This window comes from Mandrillus leucophaeus, unplaced genomic scaffold, assembly GCF_000951045.1.
Source record: "Mandrillus leucophaeus isolate KB7577 unplaced genomic scaffold, Mleu.le_1.0 Scaffold241, whole genome shotgun sequence".
In the NCBI taxonomy this organism is placed as follows: domain Eukaryota; kingdom Metazoa; phylum Chordata; class Mammalia; order Primates; family Cercopithecidae; genus Mandrillus; species Mandrillus leucophaeus.
In genome coordinates this window covers 176,691-199,257 of record NW_012102488.1, presented here as the reverse complement: position 1 = coordinate 199,257, position 22,567 = coordinate 176,691, and the positions used below count along the sequence as shown (strand labels likewise).

The following is a 22,567-nucleotide window of genomic DNA, read 5'->3' as shown; positions in this document are numbered from 1 at the left end:
AAAAAAAAAAAAAAATTAAATGAGGTCATAAGGGTAGGGCCCTAATCCAAAAGAGGAAGAGACACCAGGCATGCTTATGTACAAAGAAAAGGCCACATGAGAACACAGTGAGAAAGCAGCTGTAAGCAAGCTTCAGAAAGGCCATCCCCAATCTTGGACATCTAGCCTTCCAAACTGTGAGAAAATAAGCTTCTGTTGTTTAAGCCACCCAGTCTGTGGTATTTTGTTATGGTAGCCCTAGCAGACTAACACAGTAGGTTACAAGTCTATAGAAAATTTTATTCTGGTTTTTTATATTTACATACATATATAAATAAAGGTTAACATCATAAGAGTGGTTAACTCTGTGGTGCTTAAAGGTGCTTAATTGTTTTGCTTTTGCTTACCTGAATCTTCTAATTTTTCTTCTTCTAAAAATAAATATTATTAGCATTAAAAAAAAAACAACGTTTTTTTTTTTGGAGACAGAGTCTCACTCTGTCACCCAGGCTGGAGTGAAGTGGTGCAAACTCTGCCTCTCGGTTTCCAACAATTCTCCTGCCTCAGCCTCCCAAGTAGCTGGAATTACAGGCACGAGCCAACCATGCCCAGCTAATTTACCTTCCTTTTTTTTTTGAGACAGGGTCTTGCTCTATCACCCCGGCTGGACTGCAATGGTATGATCTCGGCTCACTGCAACCTCTGCCTCTTGGGCTCAAGCAATTCTCCCGCTTCAGCTTCCTGAGCAGCTGGGATTACAGGTGCCTGCCACCATGCCCGGCTAATTTTTGTATTTTTAGTAGAGATGGGGTTTCACCACGTTGGCCAGGCTGGTCTTGAACTCCTGATCTCATGATCCACCCAACTTGGCCTCCCAAAGTGCTGTGACTACAGATGTGAGCCACCGTGCCTGGTCAATTTTTACATTTTTTAGTAAGAGGGGGTTTTGCCATGTTGGCTAGGCTGGTCTCCAACTCCTAACTTCAAGTGATCCGTCTGCCTCGGCCTCCTAAAGTGCTGGGATTACAGGAATGAGCTACCACGCCCAGCCAAAAAGAAATAAGCTCTTTTTTTAAAAAAAATGTTAAGCCCTTTAGAAACCAAAGCTAGAGCAACTGAACAAATAATATTCATTTGTAAACACGTGAAATTCTTCTTACCTCACGGTACAAGACTGAAATTCAGATCAAAACTCTTTCAGTGAAGATTAAAAATGACAATTCTCAGTACAGTACTGCTGAGTTAGAACTAAAAAACGTAACAGTGGCCAGGTGTGGTGGCTCACACCTGTAATCCCAGCACTTTGGGAGGCTGAGGTGGTGGATCACCTGAGGTTAGGAGTTTGAGACTAGCCTGGCCAACATGGTGAAACCCGGTTTCTACTAAAAATACAAAAAATAGCCAGGCGTGGTGGTGGTGGGCGCCTGTGACCCCAGCTACTTGGGAAGCTGAGGCAGGAGAATCGCTTGAATCTAGGGGGCAGAGGTTGCAGTGAGTGGGGATCACGCCATTGCACTCCAGACTGGGCGACAAGAGTAAAACTTCATCTAAAAAAAAAATAACAATAAATACATGACAGCGAACATTTACTTACTGCTTTCTGTGTTATCTCTATGCTTTACAAGTGTTAACTCATTTAATTCTCACAACCCTCCAAGGAAGGTACTATTGTCATCATCCCCACTTCCTTGATGAGGATAGTGAAGCCCCATGAAGTTAGGTAACTTGCTCAAAGTCATACGATACTAAACAGTACAGCTGGCATTCCAATCCAGGTATCTAACCACTGTACCATTACTGCCTCAACAGAATCTCTCCTCCCCCAATTAACTACAGAAAAGAATAAAAAATAATAAAAATAATAAAAATAAGCAAAAATTCACCAGCAGCAATCAAGCATGGAAAGGGGCACAGCCTCAGGCTATAAATGTCAAAGAGTGGTACCAAAGCAGAGAAACAGAAATTTCCTAACAAGGCCCATCTTTGCTCCTAATCCCAGTCCCATCTCACCCCTATCCACCAGAAACAATACTGCTTGAACTGACAAAACTCTGAAAATGCCCACAAATACTTCCTAATTTGGAGGGAGGCAGAATGAGATCTTTCCCCTCTTATGAATGACTACTAGATATGCATTATACAGGTAGCCTTGAGATGAGAAATACCACAATAACTTAATAAACATTAATATAAGGCAAATATAAAGCCATGGTAAATATGACTGACTTTATTGTATTTTAGATGTCCAGAAACAGAAATGTGGTTCCAAGCTAAAAATAATTCACCAATCCAAAGGACCCCACATTAATGCAAGGAGGAAATCATCAAGTTGCTAATTTTTCTCACCTACAATTCCTGGGGTCACAATCCCAAGGACCTGGCATTGTTTGGGGAATAGCTTCTCAAGGGCAAGTGCTGTTTCCATACTAGTTCTTTTCCTTGCTGTAAAAATACAGTAGCAAAATGATTAAATATCATCCATTTAAGGTCAAATCTGACAATGAAAAAGTAAAAAAGCAAATACTGGAAATATTTAAGTCACCTGACACGAGAATGCTCTAAATAAAGGTCTAAAAGCATTGATTAAAACAAACACTTTACCTGTTTTGGTCCTGGCTTTTAAATTCTAAATCTGATCTTTTGCACCACTAGTCTGCCTTTCCTCTCTGTTCATATAATGCTTTTGCCCCAGTGATGTCAAATTTAGCAGTAACAGCTGAATTTTAGACTTGCTACTGTACCTTTCTGTTCAGCTGATATTGCAGTATAACTACTATTTGCATCAACAGTTAACTGGATTCAAATTAGACAATAAGAATCCATTATCTAAGTCTAACTTGGGGCCTATGTATGCCCATCTTGAATACCTATTCTGCCTTTTCCCTCAGCCAGCCAAAAATGCACCATTTCTCTACATAACTTTGATAAATGGGACCTCATGTTCCAATATAGTAAAAGGCCTGAATAGCCAAAGTCATACAACCTGTTTTAATAATAAAAAGTGCCTGGAGAATTAAAGCATCTCAAATTGAGAAAAACACCTTTCTAATGAATTTGTTTCAATTACACTACAAGGTTTAGAAATCAATCTGAAGCTGAAAGGGTTCCTCAAGGTTCAAAGATAGATACATTCATGCATACTACAGGTGGCAGTCCCAGAGCCTCAGAAAGTCGATTAACTCTCAGGACAAGTACAATATTGAACTCCAAACAGAAGGCACATGATGAAAAAAAACAGAAACAAAAGCTTTTCTTTTGATATTTACCTCTCTTATGGCCACGACACTCTTCCAGACTAATGAAAGTTTCTGAATCAGCCATGTAAAGAACTGTATGTGGTAAGATGCGAACATTCTGGAAAAAAAAAAATTGGAATTGGATCCCATGAATCCATGAGTGCTTCTGCATAGTCCCCTAAAGTATCACCCAGTCCACAGTGCAATGAAATTAGAACTCAGGATTAAAAAACTCACTCAAAACCGCACAAATACATGGAAACTGAACAACCTGCTCCTGAATGACTACTGGCCAAATAACAAAATGAAGGCAGAGATAAAGATGTTCTTTGAAACCAATGAGAACAAAGACACAATGTACCATAATCTCTGGGACACAGCTAAAGCAGTGTTTAGAGGGAAATTTATAGCACTAAATGCCCACAGGAGAAAGCGGGAAAGATCTAAAATCAACACCCTAACATCATAATTAAAAGAACTAAAGAAGCAAGAGCAAACAAATTCAAAAGCTAGCAGAAGGCAAGAAACAACTAAGATCAGAGCAGAACTGAAGGAGATAGAAACATGAAAAATTCTTCAAAAACTCAATGAATCCAGGAGCTGGTTTCCTGAAAAGACTAACAAAATAGACAGACCGCTAGCCAGACTAATAAAGAGAGAAGAATCAAATACACACAATAAAAAATGATAAAGGGGATATCACCACTGATCCCACAGAAATACAAACTGTCATCAGAGAATACTATAAACACCTATATGCAAGTAAACTAGAAAATCTAGAAGAAATGGATAAATTCCTGGACACATACCCTCTCCCAAGACTAAATCAGGAAGAAGTCGACTCTCTGAATAGACCAATAACAAGTTCTGAAATTAAGGCAGTAATAGCCTACCAAGCAAAAAAAGCCCAGGACCAGACGAATTCACAGCCAAATTCTACCAAAGGTACGAAGAGGAACTGATACCATTCCTTCTGAAACTATTCCAAACAATAGAAAAAGAGGGACGCCTCCCTAACTCATTTTTTGAGGCCAGCATCATCCTGATACCAAAACCTGGCAGAAACACAACAAAAAAAGAAAATTTCAGGCCAATATCCCTGATGAATATCGATGTGAAAATCCTCAGTAAAATACTGGCAAACCGAATCAAGCAGCACATCAAAAAGCTTATCCACCATGATCAAGTCAGCTTCATCCCTGGGATGCAAGGCTGGTTCAACATATGCAAATCAATACACGTAATCCATAACATAAACAGAACCGATGACAAAAACCATGATTATCTCAACAGATGCACAAAAGGCCTCTGATAAAATTCAACACCACTTCATGCTAAAAACTCTCAATAAACTAGGTATTGATGGAACGTACCTCAAAATAATAAGAGCTATTTATGACAAACCCACAGCCAATATCATACTGGATGGGCAAAAGCTGGAAGCATTCCCTTTGAAAACCCGCAGAAGACGAGGATGCCCTCTCTCACCACTCGTATTCAACACAGTATTGGAAGTTCTGGCCAGGGCAATCAAGCAAGAGAAAGAAATAAAGGGTATTCATATAGGAAGAGAGGAAGTCAAATTGTCTCTGTTTGCATATGACATGACTGTATATTTAGAAAACCCAGTCATCTCAGTCCAAAATCTCCTTAAGCTGATAAGCAACTTCAGCAAAGTCTCAGGATACAAAATCAATGTGCAAAAATCACAAGCATTCCTACACACGAATAACAGACAGCCAAATCATGAGTGAACTCACATTCACAACTGCTACAAAGAGAATAAAATACCTAGGAATACAACTTACAAGGAATGTGAAGGACCTCTTCAAGAAGAACTACAAACCACTGCTCAAGGAAGTAAGAGAAGACACAAACAAATGGAAAAACATCACATGCTCGTGGATAGAAAGAATCAATATTGTGAAAATGGCCATACTGCCCAACATAATTTAGAGATTCAATGCTATCCCCATCAAGCTACCACTGACTTTCTTCACAGAATTAGAAAAAACTACTTTAAATTTCATATGGAATCAATAAAGAGCCCGTATAGCCAGGACAATCCTAACTAAAAAGAACAAAGCTGAAGGCATCATACTACCTGACTTCAAACTATACTATAAGACTACAGTAACCAAAACAGCATGGTACTGCTACCAAAACAGATATACAGACCAATGGAACAGAATAGAGGCCTCAGAAATAACACCGCACATTTACAACCATCTGATATCTGACAAACCTGACAAAAACAAGCAACAGGAAAAGGATTAACTATTTAATAAATGGTGTTGGGAAAACTGGCTAGCCATATGCAGAAAACTAAAACTGGACCCCTTTGTTACACCTTATACAAAAATTAACTCAAGATGGATTAAAGACTTAAGTGTAAGACCTAAAACCATAAAATCCCTAGAAGAAAATCTAGGCAATACCATTCAGGACACAAGCATGGGCAAAGACTTCATGACTAAAACACCAAAAGCAATGGCAACAAAAGCCAAAATTGAGAAATGGGATCTAATTAAACTAAAGAGCTTCTACACAGCCAAAGAAACTATCATCAGAGTGAACAAGCAACCTACAGAATGGGAGAAAATTTTTGCAATCTATCTATCTGACAAAGGGCTAATATCCAGAATCTACAAGGAACTTAAACAAATTTACAAGAAAAAAACACCACCATCAAAAAGTGGGCAAGGTATATGAACACACACTTCTCAAAAGAAGACATTTATGCGGCCAACAAACATATGAAAAAAGGCTCATCATCACTGGTCATTAGGGAAATGCAAATCAAAACTAAAATGAGATACCATCTCACACCAGTTAAGGTGGCGATCATTAAAAAGTCAGGAAACAACAGATGCTGGAGAGGATGTGGAGAAATAGGAACACTTTTACACAGTTCGTGGCAGTGTCAATTAGTTCAACCACTGTGGAAGACACTGTGATGATTCCTCAAGGATCTAGAAAGAGAAATACCATTTGACCCAGCAATCCCATTACTGGGTATATACCCAAAGGATTATAAATCATTCCACTATAAAGACATGTGCATATGCATGTTTACTGCAGCACTGTTCACAACAGCAAAGACTTGAAACCAACCCAAATGCCCATCAATGATAGACTGGATGAAGAAAACGTGGCACATATGCACCATGGAATACTATGCAGCCATAAAAAAGGATGAGTTCACATCCTTTGCAGGGATATGAATGAAGCTGGAAACCATCATTCTCAGCAAACTAACACAGGAACAGAAAACCAAATGCCGCATGTTCTCATTCGTAAGTGGGAGTTGAACAATGAGAACACATGGACACAGGGAGGGGAACACCACACACCAGGGCCTGTTGGGGAGTGGGGGGTTATGGGAGGGATAGCTTTAGGAGAAATACCTAATGTAGATGACAGGTTGATGGGTGCAGCAAACCACCATGGCACGCGTATACCTATGTAACAAACCTGCACGTTCTGCACATGTATCCCAGAACTTAAATTAAAAAAAAAAAGTATCACCCCATCCAAACTGCTGGTGCCCTACCTTCTTTCAGGTCAATGTTGGCATTCTGAGTCAATCTACTTCTCATTTACTTTTCACTCATGCTCTTTCATTTTCAGTTCATTTACTAAACACCTACTATTTCTTCATTCCAGCCCTCAAGAAGTTCATTTTCTTAATAACTGAAGCTCTTAGAACAAAAACATCAAGTACCAGCAAGAGACACACTTGCTTTATATGAACAGGCATTACAGTATCAGAAAAATCTCAGTAATGGGGAATCACTCCTCTTTTCACTGCTCATTAAATCAAATACTCCAAGCCTCCATTTCCAGCCTTGACAACAAGGCATCCTTCAGGGCCCCTTAGCTTACTATTAATATTATCCAGACACACCCACTTCCCCATGTGTTCTATTGCTCTGTTCCTGTAGAACTTAAGACTGTTTCCCTCTAGAGACACTTTAAGTGCCACCTCCTCTCCAAAACCTTTTCCTAAACTCCCTCAGTACTCTGGACCTCAGATGCAACATCCCTTACCCCTAGTTAATCTTATTTGTGCCCTATCTCCCCTATGAGCTGGGTTTATTCAGACTCACTTGTTTTCAACTAAACTTTCCAATTAAAGACAAGTGGCAAAGCAGCTGAATTAAATGAAAATGATGAATATATTTTTCTAAGCTAGCTATTTTCAAATATTTTTTACTACCAGAATAAAATGAAGTACTTAGGATATAGCAAGGCCTCATTATTGGTTAAATGGAAAAAAAAAAAAAAAAAAGTTGGTCCATGAGGTACTTAGCATATAGCAAAGCCTCACTATTGGTAAAGTGGGGAAAAAAAAAAGTTGGTCCATTATAATTTGGGGGAATGCCAAGATGTTTCAGAATACATTCTATATAGATAAACTAATAAAAGAGACAGATAGCATGATGGCCTGTGGGGCCCATGGCTGCCCAAGACCTACAGATATAGTTTCCTTGCTCCACACAGCATTTTCAGAAAATGTAAACTGAATGCCAATGTTCAAAATTCCACCGAATTTTTACATAAAATGTGGATTTCCGGATTCTTTTTAAAAACTGGACATTTTGGCAACACTTAGACTACGTGCCTCTTAACTAAGGCTAAATGGAGGCAAGCCTTTCCAGTCTGCCATGGTGCTACCACTCTGTTGAGCTACCTGACCCTCTTCACCTAACTGCCTGACCTTCAAGTCATCTGAATCTGTGATGCCTGGTATAGTGAGTAAAGGAGAGAGAACTCAAAGAGATTTAGGGGCCAGGCACCGTGGCTTACGCCTGTAATCTCAGCACTTTGGGAGGCCACAGTGGGTGGATCACCTGAGGCCAGGGTGAGACCAGTCTGGCCAACAGGGTGAAACCCCATCTCTACTAAAATACAAAAATTAACAGGGTGCGGTGGCGTGCACCTGTAGTCCCAGCTACTCAGAAGGCTAAGGCAGGACAATCACTTGAACCGAGAAGGTGGAGGCTGCACTGAGCTGAGATCAGGCCACTGCACTCCAGCCTGGACAACAGGCGAGACTCTGTCTCAAAAACAAAACAAAACAAAAAACAGATTTAGGTCTTAGTGGCAACTCTGCCACAAACCAGCAGAATAACCCTCATCAAGCTTTTAGGCCTCAGGTTTCTTACTCCTGAACAAGGATTAAAAGTCTGGTCCTGAGATTTTATGAATCTCCCTCTCCTGGCACCCAATGAAAAGCAACTGCTGAATTTTCCGTCCTAATTCACACTAGAAGAAGTGACATAACAAGTCTCAACATGAAATGTTCTCAGAGCACAGTTAAGACAGCTAGCACCACATTCCACTGTTCAAAGAGGTTACAAATGGCAAGTTGTTTTATAAAGCTTTTGGCAGACTTTAAAATATTTCTTTTCTTTTTTTTTTTTTTTTTGAGACAGAGTCTCACCCAGGCTGGAGTGGCGCAATCTGGGCTCACGCAAACTCCATCTCCCCAGTTCAAGCGATTCTGGTACCTCAGCTACCTGAGTAGCTGCGATTACAGGTTTGCACCAACACGCCCAGCCAATTTTTGTACTTTAATATTTTTATTTATATATTTGATATTTTTAAGTATTTAATATTTTTAAATATTTATATTAATATTTTTAGTGGAGACAGGGGTTTCACCATGTTGGCCAGGCTGTTCTCTAACTCCTGACCTCAAGCGATTTGCCTGCCTCGGCTTTCCAAAGTGCTGGGATTATAGGCATGAGCCGCCGTGCCTGGCGGACTTTAAAATATTTCTAATAGAAAAGTTAAATCAACTTTCTTTATAGCTATAAAAGTGCCCATGTCCACTAGATAACTTGGAAAACACAAATAAACAGCACGTATGATTTGGATAGAGTTTTCATGTTTTTGTCTCACCAGCAGTTTACTATAATGGAGGAACTCCTCTAAGGGCATTACTATAACTATGTGAATTTAATAATGATATTAATAAAAGAATATTTAACAGACATCTATTGAGAACTTACGCTCCTGGTACTATAAGTAATGTGTTATATGCATTACCTTTTCATTATTTAATCCTTACAACAACTCTATAAGGGCACAGGAAAATTATTATTTTTCTTTTTGTTTTATGGAGATAGCACCTGAGGCTCAGAGAAGTTAAGTAGCTTTTTCAAAGTCACACCGCTGAGGCCGGGCGCGGTGGCTCAAGCCTGTAATCCCAGCACTTTGGGAGGCCGAGATGGGCGGATCACGAGGTCAGGAGATCGAGACCATCCTGGCTAACACGGTGAAACCCCGTCTCTACTAAAAAAATACAAAAAAACTAGCTGGGCGAGGTGGCGGGCGCCTGTAGTCCCAGCTACTTGGGAGGCTGAGGCAGGAGAATGGCGTGAACCCGGGAGGCGGAGCTTGCAGTGAGCTGAGATCCGGCCACTGCACTCCAGCCTGGGTGACAGAGCAAGACTCCATCTCAAAAAAAAACAAAACAAAAAAAAAAACAAAAAAAAAAAACAAAGTCACACCGCTGGTATATGCCAAAGCTACAATTCATACCTTAGTCTGTCTGGCTATTAACAGCCACCACAATGTATAAACTGTTAAAGCTATAGAAAAATAATGCCTGTTGTGGTAAAAATTTGAAAACGATGACCACAGAGAGAAAACTTTTTAAAAACATTAAATAGAAAAAAAAAAAGGCTATTTTGGCTTTCTTTTCTACTCTCCCTTTTGGTCTTTAATAATTCAGATGATACTAAATATATAATTTTATAATGTTTTCACTTTTAAAATCAACATTTGCTCTTGTCATTAATCCACTTACAGTTTATAATTTAATAGCCTTATTTATTAAATTAATATTCGGTTTTTAGTATCCCTTATTATAAACGATGCTCCAGAGAACACTTCTGAGGAAAAAAGCCTGCTTGCATTTTGAATTTTTCCAAATGATAAACTTCTGGAAAAATGGCAGGAGTTGGGACAAAGCACCAGAGAAGAAAAGTTTTCTACAAGCCTGCCTTTGGATACTGGCCAGCTCCCTGGGATGAGAGTTCCAGAGCCCAGACAAGGTAAGGAGAAAGACCACCCAAGGAAGGGGGAAACAGAAGAGTGGTTACATATGGGGCATTGAGGTAATATCTAAATACATTAAGAATGATGAGAACCAGTTTCCCTTTGCCCAAAAGGGAGGTACAAATATGAGCAGAGACAAAACTAGAAAGCATCCTGCACTTGATTAGAAAAGGATGCACCTGTGTGAACTCATGGGTTTCCACATACATATAGTTGTAAACGTGTGTATATGTGTATGCTGATGTATATACATACACATGCATGTATATACATACATACACTCCTTGGCTCTGTCTAATGACTGGGCTTTGGAGCAGCAAATCCCTCAATGGCAAGGAGTACACTTAAAGAGTCTAGACCTTGATTTCTAAATACCACACTCCATCAAAAGGAGCCAGGGCTTAATGACCAATTCCAGGACCAAAGCAGGTAAAATCCAAGACAAGCTTAGAACATCTTGTGCCAGAAAAAAGAAAAGTGCTCAAAGATAATGCAGTCATCTCTAAAAAGACACTGAAGCCAGCCTGAAGGAGCTCCCACTAGCCAAACTGTGGGGGGGGGGGGCGTAATTTGAGCACCAAAATACAGTAACAGATTATAGCCCACTGAATTAAATAAGACTCCGAGAGTGTACAGATACAAATAAATAAACGCACTGAAACACGATATTTACATCGTTTCAAATGATCTCTTCACAAAACACTCAATCATTACAGAACAGTGATTTTAGTGAAGACACTTGGCAAGCACCACCTTAATTGAGTAATCAAAGGTAATACCACCAATAACGAGACCAATGGAAATCACATGCCACCTAAGGATGCCGTGAAAAGAGCACAGCATCACTTCTGTGATTATTTCCTGCCAAAGACACAACTGATGGATGTTCTACAAAATAGCCTGCAATTTTCCTAGGTGTCAAGATTTGGAAAAATCAAGCAAAGCTTGTGAAACTGTTCCAGATCAAAGGAAATTAAAGAAACATGACTTACTTAGAGCAACTTACAATTGGGAACAGATCTTTTTGCCATGAAGAACCTTACTGGGACAACTGGCAAAATCTGAACCGAGTCTGAGGACAAAATGGTAGAAATGTATCAGTGATAATTTCCTGATTGTGACAGCTGCACCGTAGTTATGTCTGTAAGCCGTACTAAAGTAAACAGAGTGACAGAGCAGCAGGTTGGCACTTCACTGTCAAAGGGCTCCCTTCCACTCCCCAGAGAGATGGTACACCCTGCAGTCCCTCCAACTCCACAGTCCGAGTCTTCATCTCTCCAGGTGTTGGCTCCCCTTTTGAAGTTGGGGGCCAGAGAAGCAAAAGAGTACAGGATCGAAAGTTGAAATATTTGGCTTTAAGTTTTGGTTCTTGGCTTTCTAGGTGTGCTACACTGAGCAAGACACACCCAGCTGTCTTCCCGGTAAAAGACAACAAAAACTTGCTTCAAGGGAAGCAGGTGAAGGGAAGGTTCTGCACAGCGTTGTTGTTAATAGTGAAAATGTGCATACTTAAAAGGCTCAACATTTGATGAACGGTCAAATAAATCATGACACATCTTTACCGTGTAGTCACTAAAACTGATGTTTACAAAATCTTTTCCCGGCACAAGAAGATGTTCCTTGAATTAACAAAACTGGGATTAAAAAAAAAAAATAGTTCTCAAAAGACTGAACCACCAACCTGCAAATGACTGTGCATGACACCCCTTGCTACTTGCCTCAAGCTCCTCTGCTACTACGCGAACCAAGCAATGCCTCTCCAGGTGGCCGGCCTCGGCCAGGCCTGCGGAGATCCAGGTTACGCTCCGATGGGTCCGCAACACTCTGCGCACACACTCCCTCCATAAGCGGCACACGCTGGGGACGCAAACGCACAAAGGATTGCAAACGGACGTTCATTTTCGTCTCTCCCACAGCTCACAAACCCCCACCCACTGGAGCAGCAGGAGATCCCTGCGGGATCCAAAGTCCCCGGGGGAGGTAGGTGTCAGTCAGGGCGCTGGTTCGGAAGGAGAGCCAGAAGTGGAGAAAACCTTAAGGGGAACTTCGCCCCTCAGCGAAGTCCCCCGGGGCACCACGGCTGGGAGATACCTCGCGGGTAGCGGGTAACCTCAGGTAGGGCGAGGGAGCTGGGGAGAGTCCTGGGTCCCCACGGTCTCTCCCCACCCCGCCAGCCTGGGGCATGCCCACGGCGTGTCACAAGGCAAGCTTCCCGCCTCCGCCTCCTCTCACCAGGCCACCCGCAGCAACGCCTTGGCGGGCAGGAAGGTGAGCACACGCTCCACCACCTCCGCCAGGTTACTCAACACGAAGGTGCTCCGTGGGTCTACGGAGGAGGAGCCGCAGCAGTCGCCGCTGCTGCCCACCGGCTCCATTCCTCACTAGCCCGCCGGAACCAGTCCTACGGCGGCCCGGAGGAACCCGATTACGCCAGCACAGAGTTGCCTGGCCGGCGCGCACTGAGCAGGCGCCCGCGCCACTTCCGGCCGGACGGGGACGGTGGGCGTGGCAACGCCGGTGAATATCCTGGCCTGGAGTCCGCACACCGAGGTTGAAGCCATCCGTTCCATAATGCGCTCGGAACTGTTTTTTCATTTTTGAGATTGGGTCTAATGCTGTGGGCAGGCAGGAGTGGAGTGGCGCGGCCTCTGCTCACTGCAGCTTCTACCTCCCAGGCTCAAGCGATCCTCCCGCCTCAGCCTCCCTCATAGCTTGAACTACAAGCTCCCGCCATCACGCCCAGCTAATTTTTGTATTTTTTGTAGTGACAGGTTTCCCTATGCTGTCCAGGCTGGTCTCAAACTCCAGGGCTCAAGCGATACTCCCGCCTGGGCCTCCAAAGGTGCTGGAATTACAGGCATGAGCCACCGCGCCTGGCAACTTTCCAGGAGGCCTCCTGCAGTGAAAATCCTGTGTGCTTCTCACTGCCCTGGCACCGCCATATTTCTGAGTTTACATCGTTCTCTAAATCACAAATTCCTTGCAGAGACTAGGTAGTACTTATTGCTCTTCATAGTTCCAATGCCTGTTTAAATAGCATAAGCTCCATTTTTGAACGGACAGTGTTTGCTTTTAAAAAATTGTCCTAGTGTGTGAAAATCACTGCCTTTATTCCTTGGTAAACTTAGTTAACTCGTTGTAATATTCAGGTTTAAAGTTTCGAATGAGTAAAATGGCCTATAGCACCTGCCATTCTAAGGTAGCTGAGTGAGATTATTGCTGTGAAGCACGCCCGAAGTTGTGCACCAGTTCCCCTCCAGGAACATCAGATTCACCTGGAAACTACTAAGTTTTAGCACATTTCCCGTCCTTACCCCAGACCTCCTAAATCAGACACTGGGGGTGAGGCCCAGCAATCTACGTTTTAACAAACTTTATGGCGATTCTGATGCATGCTCAAACTGAGAACCACCAAAAAATGGAAGCACAGCAGACACAGGTTCGTCCACTCCTCCCGCCAATTCCTTCCTAAGGGAGCCCTGATTTGATTGCCAGATCTTGGGCAGAAACTTGTCTAAATCAGAAGTTCTCATTATGGCCTCAGGACCCTTTACACCCTAAAATATTGACACGACCAATAGTTTATGTGTGTTATGACTATCAATATTTACCATATTAAAAATTAAATCAGAACACCTTTTTAAAAAACAGATGTTATACATTAACGAAATATTTTTATGGAAAACAACTATTTCCCAAATCCTCCTTCCCACACTGGTGGATAGTATGACATTGTCACTGGTATAAGCCTCCTGAGTAGCTGTGACTCTTTTTTTTTTTTTTTTTGGTAGACCCAGGGTCTATGTTGCCCAGGCTGGTCTCAAACTCCTGGCCTCAAGACATCCCTCTGCCTCTGCCTCCGCCTCCTAAAGCGTTGAGATTACAGGTATGAGCCAACAAGCCCAGCCAGTTTTTTTCCTTAGTCTATTTATAGGCGCAGCTGCTTAAGGAAGCCAGATGGCCCAGATGTCACCAGAGCTTCCTGACCCCTTGTGGAATACCAGAGGAAGATAAAGAGGCACCCTCCGGTTACCTTTAGATCATTAACATAATGCTAAAATCCTCTTCCCTAAAAAGCAAGCTCACTGGCATCTCCTGAACATGGATGTATGAAGCAGCATGTTCAGGGACTATGCCTGCTTGTCTGGAACTCCAGCCTGTGTATGCCCTTCATACCTCCCCCGCCCCCTCAGCTAACTCTTTAAACTCCCCAGCCTCCTATCCCTCTGGGAGAAGGTGCCTTGACAGCATGAGCTCCCTTTCTGCATTCTTTGGCTACTGAACGACACCCCATTGTCTTTCAAAGTGGGCGTTCTTTCTTTGTGGCTGATATAAAATGGGGAGAGGACAGTTTACTAGTGGCGGCATCACTTTACATTTTGCAAATATTTAATTTCTGTCTTAATGGAAGACAGACAGATTCTCATATTTGCTTCTGAATTTGATCTGTTGCAAAATCACATCATGTAGCCTCTGGAAAACTCCATTGTACACATGAAAGAATGAGTGAAAATGGCAAATGTTTTATTATTATGAAAATAGTCTCTTGAAATGGTCTCAGGGGTCTCCAGTGTTCCCCAAATCATGCTTTGAGAACCATTGTGCAAACTAATCACGATGGTTTCATTCTTTTCACCACCATTGGTTTAGGGGTAGGCACAGGGCCCTGATGTAGCCAAGGAAAGGCGAGAGGCCGTGTACTTGATGGGATGGTGCTTTTAGAGATTTCCTCATCTCCTAAGGAGACACTAGAAAACAGGGGCATTTATCTACCTCTGAATCAAGTAAGGTGGCTGCACATAACATGCAACCAAAAGATGAAACCAACATAGAAAAATCTCAAGGAAGCAGAGCAAAGCCCAGATGTACAGTACAACTGGAGTTATCCTACCTCTGGACTTCTTGTATGTGAAATAACCTGTCAATTGTGTGTAAGGAGGCCATGGGTATGCTAAGTAGCAGCAGATTATTTTCACTGGGGGAACTAAGGATAGCCATAAGGAAAAAGTAGCACTTCAATTTACAATGAGAACGGAAGAGGAAAAAGGCTGAGGAAAAGGTGACTATTCTACAGACCATTTCCAGGTTCTTTCACTTTCTATTGTTAAATCTACCTGTCTTCCAAGCCTCCCCTCACCACTTCCCTCCTTAAATATCTTATTCCAGAAACTCAATAGAGCTTACAAACACATCAAGCAGAGTTTTCTTATGAGGGAAAAATGAGAAAGTAATCTTTTTTTTGCTTGCCATGATCAGCACAAACCAAATTTTTAAATGGTTTATTCATAAACTTGATGCAAGTTTATAAAATTTACTGTACATTGCCAAATAAATCTGCAATTAAAAATAAAATCCATAAAACAAAGCATGCTAAATGTGCAGCTATCAATCTGCTTGCCATAAGGATATTAAAGAATTCAACAATGTATTCAAGATTTAGCCTTAGGCTTAAGGAACTTTACTGCTTTAAAGAATTCTGCCATGTCACTTGTTATCTGAGCAACTGGCAATGAGAACTTTATACAAATGTAACCAAGTGAACAAGAATACCAGAAAATTTACTGCTGTCTTAACCAAAATAGAATCAAAAGAAATTAAACACACACAATAATGTAGAAATGACAAGTCTCTTAGATGTGGTTTACAAAGTTAAAAACTGAATCTCAAAGCAAATGCATAAGAAACACTTTTGAACTTTGTAACTGGTTTGTGCAGAAAAATGTGCTTCTGGATTTCTTGTTAAAAGTGCTTAATAACTAGAATTTACTTTTAAATCAAACTTGGGTGTATTAAAAAAATCTATTACCAACCAAAAAGGACTGATTCAGGTAAGGCAATAAAATGGAGAGTACCTTGATTTGAGTCAGGTTCCATCAAAAATTAACATACGTAGAGTTTCTATTAATCTTTCAATGTAAAAGCCATTGTTTTGACTATGGCAAAAGTTACTGTAAGAGTCTCCAAATTAAGTATATTTTTCTACTTAACTGCGCAGCTTTTGCTCAAGGAGTCTTTGTGCCAATCACTTTATAAGTTTATTAGTTTACAAATGATTGCAACATCCCGTTAATAAAATGGAAACGTAAGATGACTTAGTATTTTAAATAACTTTAAGCTCTATACTGTGGCTCCTGTTCATAAGAAACACTGAACCAACAAGCAGCAGATTCAGCCCAGCAAGACTCTGATGCCCCAGTGGAAATCACTACTTGCAAGCCTTAACTGATATAGTTTTACACTGCTTTGCCTAAGAAGAACAATGTAACTCAATTAAGAGTATTATCTTCAGGAAACAATTCATATCTTCACATAGTCATTAAAAAGTTTAACAATTTAATGAGTAGGTTTCCTATCCTTTTGGCAATATCATAAAATAGTTTTAGACATGAAAGAGCTATTATGATTTAGAAGGCCTTAAAATTTTCTAAACCAATATTGAACATCGATTAAACTTGTATTGGCTGTAAATGGAATATATTGCAAATCCTTGTAACCCATGGGCTCAATATAGGAAAGTTACTCTAAAGCCTCAATTTCAGTAGCCTGACGCTGACTTGGCTGCTTTAAAAAGTTCACTTTTCAAGAAAAAGAGATAAGGAGTGGCCAGTATGTGTATTTATCAGGAGAAATACAATAAAGGCCCCACTGCTCAGTCCAAGATATCTAAAATGAGCAAAATGCAAAGGCTGTAACTTCATACTGGATGTCAGATGACAGATTATCCACTAAAATATCTATTAACTAACGTCTTCGGTACTGCTGTAATAGGGGCACTCAAAGCTTGTGTCTGCATATTGGTTAAGATTTTCTTTAAAGCAACATTAGTCCAAACACACAACAGTCAACATATTTAGCCATCTTCCTTTGGAGGGGTGTACCAGCCTGAAATAGAATGAAAAAAAAAAGTTAAAATACTTAATTCTTAAATAAATTAGAAGAACTGGCATGTAATAAGGCTAGCTACAGTCTCTCTTCATAATTTTGGTGTTTAAATCTACTATAAAATTTTTTTTCTTTTTCCTTTTCTTTTTTTTTGAGACAGAGTTTTGCTCTGTCACCTAGGCTGGAGTGCAATGGCGCAAACAGCTCACTGCAACCTCCATCTCCCAGATCAAGCAATTCTCCTGCCTCAGCCTCCCAAGTAGCTGGGATTACAGGCATGCACCACTATGTCCCATTAATGTTTTTTGTTTTGTTTTGTTTTATATTGTATTTAGTAGAGACAGGGTTTCACCATGTTGGTCAGGCTGGTCTCCAACTCCTGACCTCAGGTGATCCATCCACCTCCGCCTCCCAGCGTGTTGGGATTACAGGTGTGAGCCACCGCACCCGGCCTACTGTAAAAATTAAACTTATACTTGGATTGGTAACACTGCATTTTGCTATTTCACAACAGAAAGTTATTTTCTATGAATAAATTGTACTTGAGTTTTCAACACAAGAGCTCTGTATTAATGGCATCTCTAGCTAAAGATGACTGTGGAATATTAGACTAAAAGAATAAGTTTTATTCCACTTCAGTTCTATACTTGAAAGTAAGCCTCATGGAAAGTACTTATTTCCCCAAACAAACTCCTGGCAATTTAGAATATAAGGAACTTGGACTGTTATCAGAGCCATGACATCATTTCACCAATGACGAGGAAGCCATCGCAGCAGGTGCAGTAACTAAATGACGATGCCTAAAATCAGAGTTAGTAGCAAGCCAGACTAGAATCCATCTTGAGCTATTGTACAACATGGTGACTACAGTTAACAATATACTGTATTCTTGAAAAATGCTAAGAGTGGATGTAAAGTGTCTCACCATAAAAATGATAACTATGTAAGGTGATGCCTAGGTTAATTAGCTAGATTTAGTCATTCCACAATTATGTATACTTCAAAACTTTGTACACAGTAAGTATAACGTGTCAATTTTTTACAAATAAGAAAAAAAAATTTTTTAAGATTAAAAAAATCCCTAGAAGTCATCTCTCCCGATTCTGAATCTATTACTCTTTCATCACAGCTAAGCTTACACATACCCACACACTCTCAAATACAGCATTTTCTATAAATATTTTTTAAATGCCAGTTGTAATGTTTAAGAAATAAAAATAAGAAATCTGTTTCCCAGGCTCCACAAAAACCTAAGCTCTCCATAAAAAGGCAAATTAGACTACGTACTGTTTAGTATGAAACTTTAGAACAGTATGAATATGCCAAGATCTATAAAGTATCAAAGTAGTACACAGGTTTCTCTGGATCTACTAATTTTGTGTGCTCGAAATTATTATTATGAAAACCTGGCCTTGTCCTCAAATTTTATCGTTTCTCTCTTCTGCTTGAAAATTTTGTTTTGAATACTATTGCCGTAAGTAAGCAATCACTGAAAAAGTGACAAGTTTGCTTTGTCATTAAAATAAGTAAGCACAAAACACAAATCTTAAGTCACAAACTGACACATTTCTAGCAAAGTAAAGAATACTTTACAGGCATGGTGGCTTGTGCCTACAGTCCGAGCTACTGGGGAGACTGAGGCAGGAGGATCACATCAGCCCAGGAGCTTGAGGCTGCAGTCCACTATGATCACACCTATAAACAACCACTGCACTCCAGTTGTAACAACAAGAACTCCATCTATAAAGAGTTGCCTTTAACTCAATTCCTACAACCATTGGTTTCAAGTAAGTAAAGTGAGTCATGCATTAATCTACTAAAAAAAAAAAAAAAAAATCTTGATTCTGACTCTGAGATACCTAGGCCAAGTGTATAGGATACAAAAACTTTGATTGAAGTACAATGTTAAGGTTTGTGGCACGATGACTCACACCTGTAACCCCAGCACTTTGGGAGGCCGAGGTGGGTGGATCACAAAGTCAGGAGATCGAGACCTTCCTGGCTAACATGGTGACACCCCATCTCTACTAAAAATACAAAAAAAAAAAAAATTAGCCAGGCATGGTGGCAGGCGCCTGTAGTCCCAGCTACTTAGGAGGCAGAGGAAGGAGAATGGAATGAACCTGGGAAGCGGAGCTGGCAGTGAGTCAAGATAGCAGCACTGCACTCCAGCCAGGGTGACAGAACAAGACTCCATCTCAAGAAACAAATAAAATAAAATAAAATAAATAAATAAAGATTTTTGTATGCAGCACAAGTTTTTTTCACTATGGTAACAGTACTTTAAGAAACTAAAGCAAAAACAGAAAAATAAAATGGTAAATATTAATACATTATCTAAAACTTCTTAAATGGCAATAAACACTTATTGAATTAAACATACCATTTTTCTCATGTATCTGTACAATGGAATTATAGGATTGTTGGGCTCTTGCTAGATTATATTGATTCTGAAAGAGAATTACACATTTTAAATCAAAAGTGTAATTAGGTGAAAATTATTACAATAAATTTATGAATGCATCACACTGTGCTTAAAAGAACACAGGAAACTGACTCTCCATTTCAAAAACAATTTTAACTTAATAGCCTCATTTCTCAAGTTCATTATTCTCTACAATTTTATAAAAATAACAAAACCAAAATTGTACCCCAATAAAAATCAACAAGCCTCACAGTTCATTTTTTATAAGTCTTCCTACCATTGGACAACTACAAAGCTTTCTGGTTCTAGAGTCTGTCTCCATATTGCTGAATCAAGTTAAAGGATTATATCTGGATGTTAATAAAACTCAAACGTTCTTCATGTAGCTTCTATTTTAAAAACAACTACAAAATATTACTTTCAGATAAGAAAATATTAAGCTTCCACGACTATACATATGAATGACATTTTAAGTTAGAAATCTAAAGAACGCCCATAATTGGCACCTGGCTTACTAAAGGAGCCCTCTTTTGATAAAAATATACAATCTTTTTAAGGAGCCAAATCTAGGATTAATTTTGTCACCATACAACCAACCTATATCTTCACTTCGAATTAATATACCAGAACACTCTCCATAGTGGTACCCATCTATCCACTATATTATGTCGCAGAATTTTTTGCATAATAAATTCACACAGCACAAGACTCAAAAATGTCTACATCCTAAGTGAAAACTCTTCCTCCTACTTGTACCCTAAACATCCAGTTTCCTCCCATTCAACCCCCTTCCTCCACACAAGTTAACCACTATTACTAATTTCTTTTATGTCCTTCTTTAAGATTACACAAAAATATTCATGTACAGCCCACTGTTATTAGCCATTGTCCCGGCTTACCTTCACTAACAGTTGCATGCTACAGATACTGATCTGCCCCTTTTCTCATCTAGCATATCCTGGAGAATGTTCCAAATCAGTATAGAACATACCTGTTTTAAACACTGAAATATTTCTATTACATGGGTATTCAAATATTTAATCAGTCCCCTACTGGTGGACATCAGGTTGTTGTCAGTATTCTGCTGTTATAATGTTGCCATGAGCAACCTTGTACGTATATCTGCTGAGTACTGGTAAAAATGTCCTAGAGTAGAGCTCCTGGGTCAAAAGTTATACATGCCTTAGTAATTTTGAGATTACATAACTGCAGAAATATGTCTGCCCACCAGCCATCTGTAAGAGTGCCTTGATGCAGCCTCACCAGTGCAGTGCTTCAAATATTTGTAGATTTCTGACAATATACTAGATGGACTCCCAGTACAGTTTTAATTTGTATTTCTATTGCTGAGTGAGACTGAGCATGTCTCCAATATGTTCATGAGCCATTTATTTCTATTTCTGTAAACAGACTTTTTATACCCTTTTCCTATTTTTTTAACATGTTAAATTTATGTAAGGACTTTTCCTATTTTTCTACAGGGTAGTCTTTTTCAACATCTAGAGCTCTTTAAAATAGTAAAGCCGGCCGGCACGGTGGCTCACATCTGTAATACCAGAACTTTGGGAGGCTGAGGCAGTTGGATCACCTGAGGTCGGGAGCTCGAGACCAGCCTGACCAACATGGAGAAACCCCGTCTCTACTAAAAATACCAAATTAGCCGGGCATGGTGGCGCGCACCTGTAATCTCAGCTACTTGGGAGGCTGAGGCAGGAGAATCGCTTGAACCCGGGAGGCAGAGGTTGCAGTGAGTCCAAGATCACACCATTACACTCCAGCCTGGGCAACGAGAGCGAAACTCCGTCTCAAACAAACAAACAAACAAAAAAAACACACACACACAAATAAAATAGTACAGCCCTGCCATAATGCACCTAATAAACTAAACATAAAATGTATAGTAACACGTTTTTCTTACCATTAATGAAAAAGTGGTTTTTTTTAGTATTTTCACAAAAAGGACAAAAATAAGATTCAGAAACAAACTGTACATTAAAAATATATATACCCTGAAATTCCCAAATGACTGTGAAGTAGTCACTTTCCAACCCTACTGCCCACCACCCAAAACACAAGGAGAAAATAAGAATGTTGGCCTTCCCCAGTCTCAATATTAGTAGCAAGGTACTCAAACGCCCAGTTTAAACAAATGTTTCTGCAGAGGCTTTACTGTACTGTGGGTCTAGCCCTTCCTATTCTTCTAACTCACTGATTTCTGCTTGTATATCTTTAATAATTTCCCCATTCTGCTTTCCTTCAGGTTCTTTTAAGAGACAGAGTCTTGCTCTGTCACTTGGACTAGAGTGCAGTGGCTGGATCTCAGCTCACTGCAACCTCCATCTCCCAGGTTCAAGCAATTCTCCTGCCTCAGCCTCCCAAGCAGCTGGGATTACAGGCATCTGCCACCACACCCAGCTAATTTTCGTGTTTTGTTTTTTTGGCAGAGATGGGTTTCACCATGTTCCGCAGGGTGGTCTCGAACTCCTGAGCTCAGGTCATCCACTCGTCTCAGCCTACCAAAGTGCTAGGATTACAGGAGTGAGCCACCGTCCCCGGCCTCCTTCAGGGTTTTTCATTGTCCTGTCTAGCAATCAGTTAGAGGCTTGATTCATTTTCATTCTTTTCTTAATGGCATAAGGATTTGGCAATGAACATTCCTCTGAGCTCTCCTTTAGTCTCTGATAAGTAATGATTGCATTATTGCTATTCTGTAGATATTCTGCAGTTTTAATTTTGAAGCCCTGTTTGACCTAAGGGCTGTTTGCATGAATTATAAAATTCCAGAAAGAAATATCTGTTTTCTGGTTTTATTATTAACTTATAGATTTAACTAAGATCAAAGAATGACATCTGTCCTTTTCTGTTTTTCAGTATTTGAGGTGTTCATTGAAAAAGATTAGCTTCTTGAATGTTCCAGATAGGAAGAAGAGGGGAGAGAGGAATAGATAGAATTATAGTATTTTAATTATGGTTCAAT

General features: G+C 40.2%; 2 protein-coding genes across 3 annotated transcripts in view; both read right to left on the bottom strand.

The window, feature by feature from the left end:
* The window catches only part of FBXO22 (F-box protein 22), a 30,295-nt gene extending 17,528 nt beyond the window's left edge, over window positions 1–12,767 (bottom strand). For both annotated transcript variants that reach the window (XM_011982663.1, XM_011982664.1), the window contains exons 1-4: window positions 12,516–12,767; window positions 12,002–12,140; window positions 3,246–3,333; window positions 2,326–2,421 (exon numbers count right to left, since the gene is read on the bottom strand). In XM_011982663.1, the coding sequence (XP_011838053.1) occupies window positions 2,326–2,421; window positions 3,246–3,333; window positions 12,002–12,140; window positions 12,516–12,658 (466 nt within the window). In that variant the 5' untranslated portion in view covers window positions 12,659–12,767. The remainder of the gene's footprint in view (window positions 1–2,325; window positions 2,422–3,245; window positions 3,334–12,001; window positions 12,141–12,515) is intronic.
* A 2,780-nt stretch (window positions 12,768–15,547) lies between these two features.
* The window catches only part of UBE2Q2 (ubiquitin-conjugating enzyme E2Q family member 2), a 57,332-nt gene continuing 50,312 nt past the window's right edge, over window positions 15,548–22,567 (bottom strand). The window contains exons 12-13 of the mRNA XM_011982662.1: window positions 19,549–19,615; window positions 15,548–17,165 (exon numbers count right to left, since the gene is read on the bottom strand). Of these exons, the coding sequence (XP_011838052.1) occupies window positions 17,134–17,165; window positions 19,549–19,615 (99 nt within the window). The 3' untranslated portion in view covers window positions 15,548–17,133. The remainder of the gene's footprint in view (window positions 17,166–19,548; window positions 19,616–22,567) is intronic.